Source organism: Haliaeetus leucocephalus, unplaced genomic scaffold (assembly GCF_000737465.1).
Source record: "Haliaeetus leucocephalus isolate CR32 unplaced genomic scaffold, Haliaeetus_leucocephalus-4.0 Scaffold175, whole genome shotgun sequence".
NCBI lineage: Eukaryota > Metazoa > Chordata > Aves > Accipitriformes > Accipitridae > Haliaeetus > Haliaeetus leucocephalus.
The window spans coordinates 303,649-305,024 of NW_010972611.1; the positions used below are offsets into that span (position 1 = coordinate 303,649).

At 69.4% G+C, this 1,376-nt stretch overlaps 1 protein-coding gene across 1 annotated transcript in view; it reads right to left on the reverse strand.

Annotated features, from left to right (window-relative positions):
- Positions 1 to 117: 117 nt before the first annotated feature.
- The window catches only part of ZBTB7B (zinc finger and BTB domain containing 7B), a 1,885-nt gene continuing 626 nt past the window's right edge, over positions 118 to 1,376 (reverse strand). Inside the window, exons 1-2 of the mRNA XM_010564168.1 lie at positions 1,041 to 1,376; positions 118 to 538 (exon numbers count right to left, since the gene is read on the reverse strand). The exon at positions 1,041 to 1,376 is cut by the window's right edge and continues 626 nt beyond it. Of these exons, the coding sequence (XP_010562470.1) occupies positions 118 to 538; positions 1,041 to 1,376 (757 nt within the window). The remainder of the gene's footprint in view (positions 539 to 1,040) is intronic.

Consider the following 1,376-nt stretch of genomic DNA (forward strand, 5'->3'; position numbering starts at 1 on the left):
CCAGGGGGGAGTTTCCCCCTTTGCATAACTGGGAACGAACCGTGACGGGGAAAAACGGGAACAGAAACTCCGGCGGGCACGGCACGGCTCGGCACAGCACCCGCCATCGCAGCAGCCCTACGCCGTCTCCACCTGCACGGCGTCGTCCGGCTGTGGCCCTTCCTCGCCCTCTTGCTCCTCTTCCTCCTCCTCGGGCCGTCCCGGACCCCAGTAGCGGGCGATGGAGAGGCGCAGCCCATCCAGCCGCCCGTTGGAGAGGTCGAGGCCGGGGGGACCGGCGGGTGGCGGGGGCGGCTCGTCACGGCGACGGCGGCGGGTCCGCACCTCCAGGCAGTTCTGGCCCTTGAGGTGCCGCTGGAGGTGGTCGTCCTTGGCGAAGGCCTTGTGGCAGAGGTAGCACTCGTAGGGCCGGGCGCCTGTGTGCAGGTGCATGTGGTTCTTCAGGTCGTAGCTGTGCAGGAAGCGGGCACTGCAGCGCTGGCAGGAGTAGGGCCGCTCGCCTGTGTGCTTGCGCATGTGGATCTTCAGCTTGTCGTTCCTGCGGGGGGCGGGGGGGGGAACAAACAGACAAGACGTCGGCACAGGGCGGCCAGCATCCCCGGGGGGGAGCCACCCAGCTGCGGCAGGTGGGGGGATGATGCCGGCAGGCCCGCGGTGGGGATTTGTGGCAGGGATGCTCTGCAGGGCGCGGGGGTGTGGGCGCTCTGGCAGGGCAGGGGACCTCCTGGCTGCCTGGCTGGGGCATGCGGGGACCGCTGCGGCACTGGCGGTGGTGGGAAACGGGTCCCTGTGCTGCATCACACCAGGGATGCAGCCAGGTGCCGGCAGGGGAGGTGTGGCAGGGAATGGCGCCAGGTACCCTTGGTGGCAGGCAGGGAGGGTCCATCCGGGAGCGCTCACAGGGTGCAGACGACCCCACGAACCTGCACTGCACCAGGCCAGGGATGCGGCCAGGCACTGGCAGGGCCGGCAGGAGAGGTGCCATGGGGATGGTGTCGGGTACCCGTCAGGCAGGGAGGGGTCCGTCTGGCAGCACTCACCGTGTGAAGCGGACCCCGCAGACCTGGCAGGCGAAGGGCTTCTCGCCTGTGTGCGTGCGCATGTGGCGGGGCAGCTTGCCGGCACCGTGGATGACCTTGTGGCAGACAGGGCACTCCTGGGGCATCTGCGAGCGGCGCTTGCGCACCAGCTTGTCGGGCGTATCCAGCCCAGGTGCCAGCGACTCGTGGTGCAGTGAGCTCAGGTACGCCATCAGGTCGGGGTCAATGGTGTCCTCGTCGGAGGCGGCCTCCTCGGGGGACAAGGGGGGCTGGTAGGGGAAGGGGAAGGGGTGTGGAGGCAGCTCCTCCTCCTCCGGCAGCTCGAAGCTCTCGTAG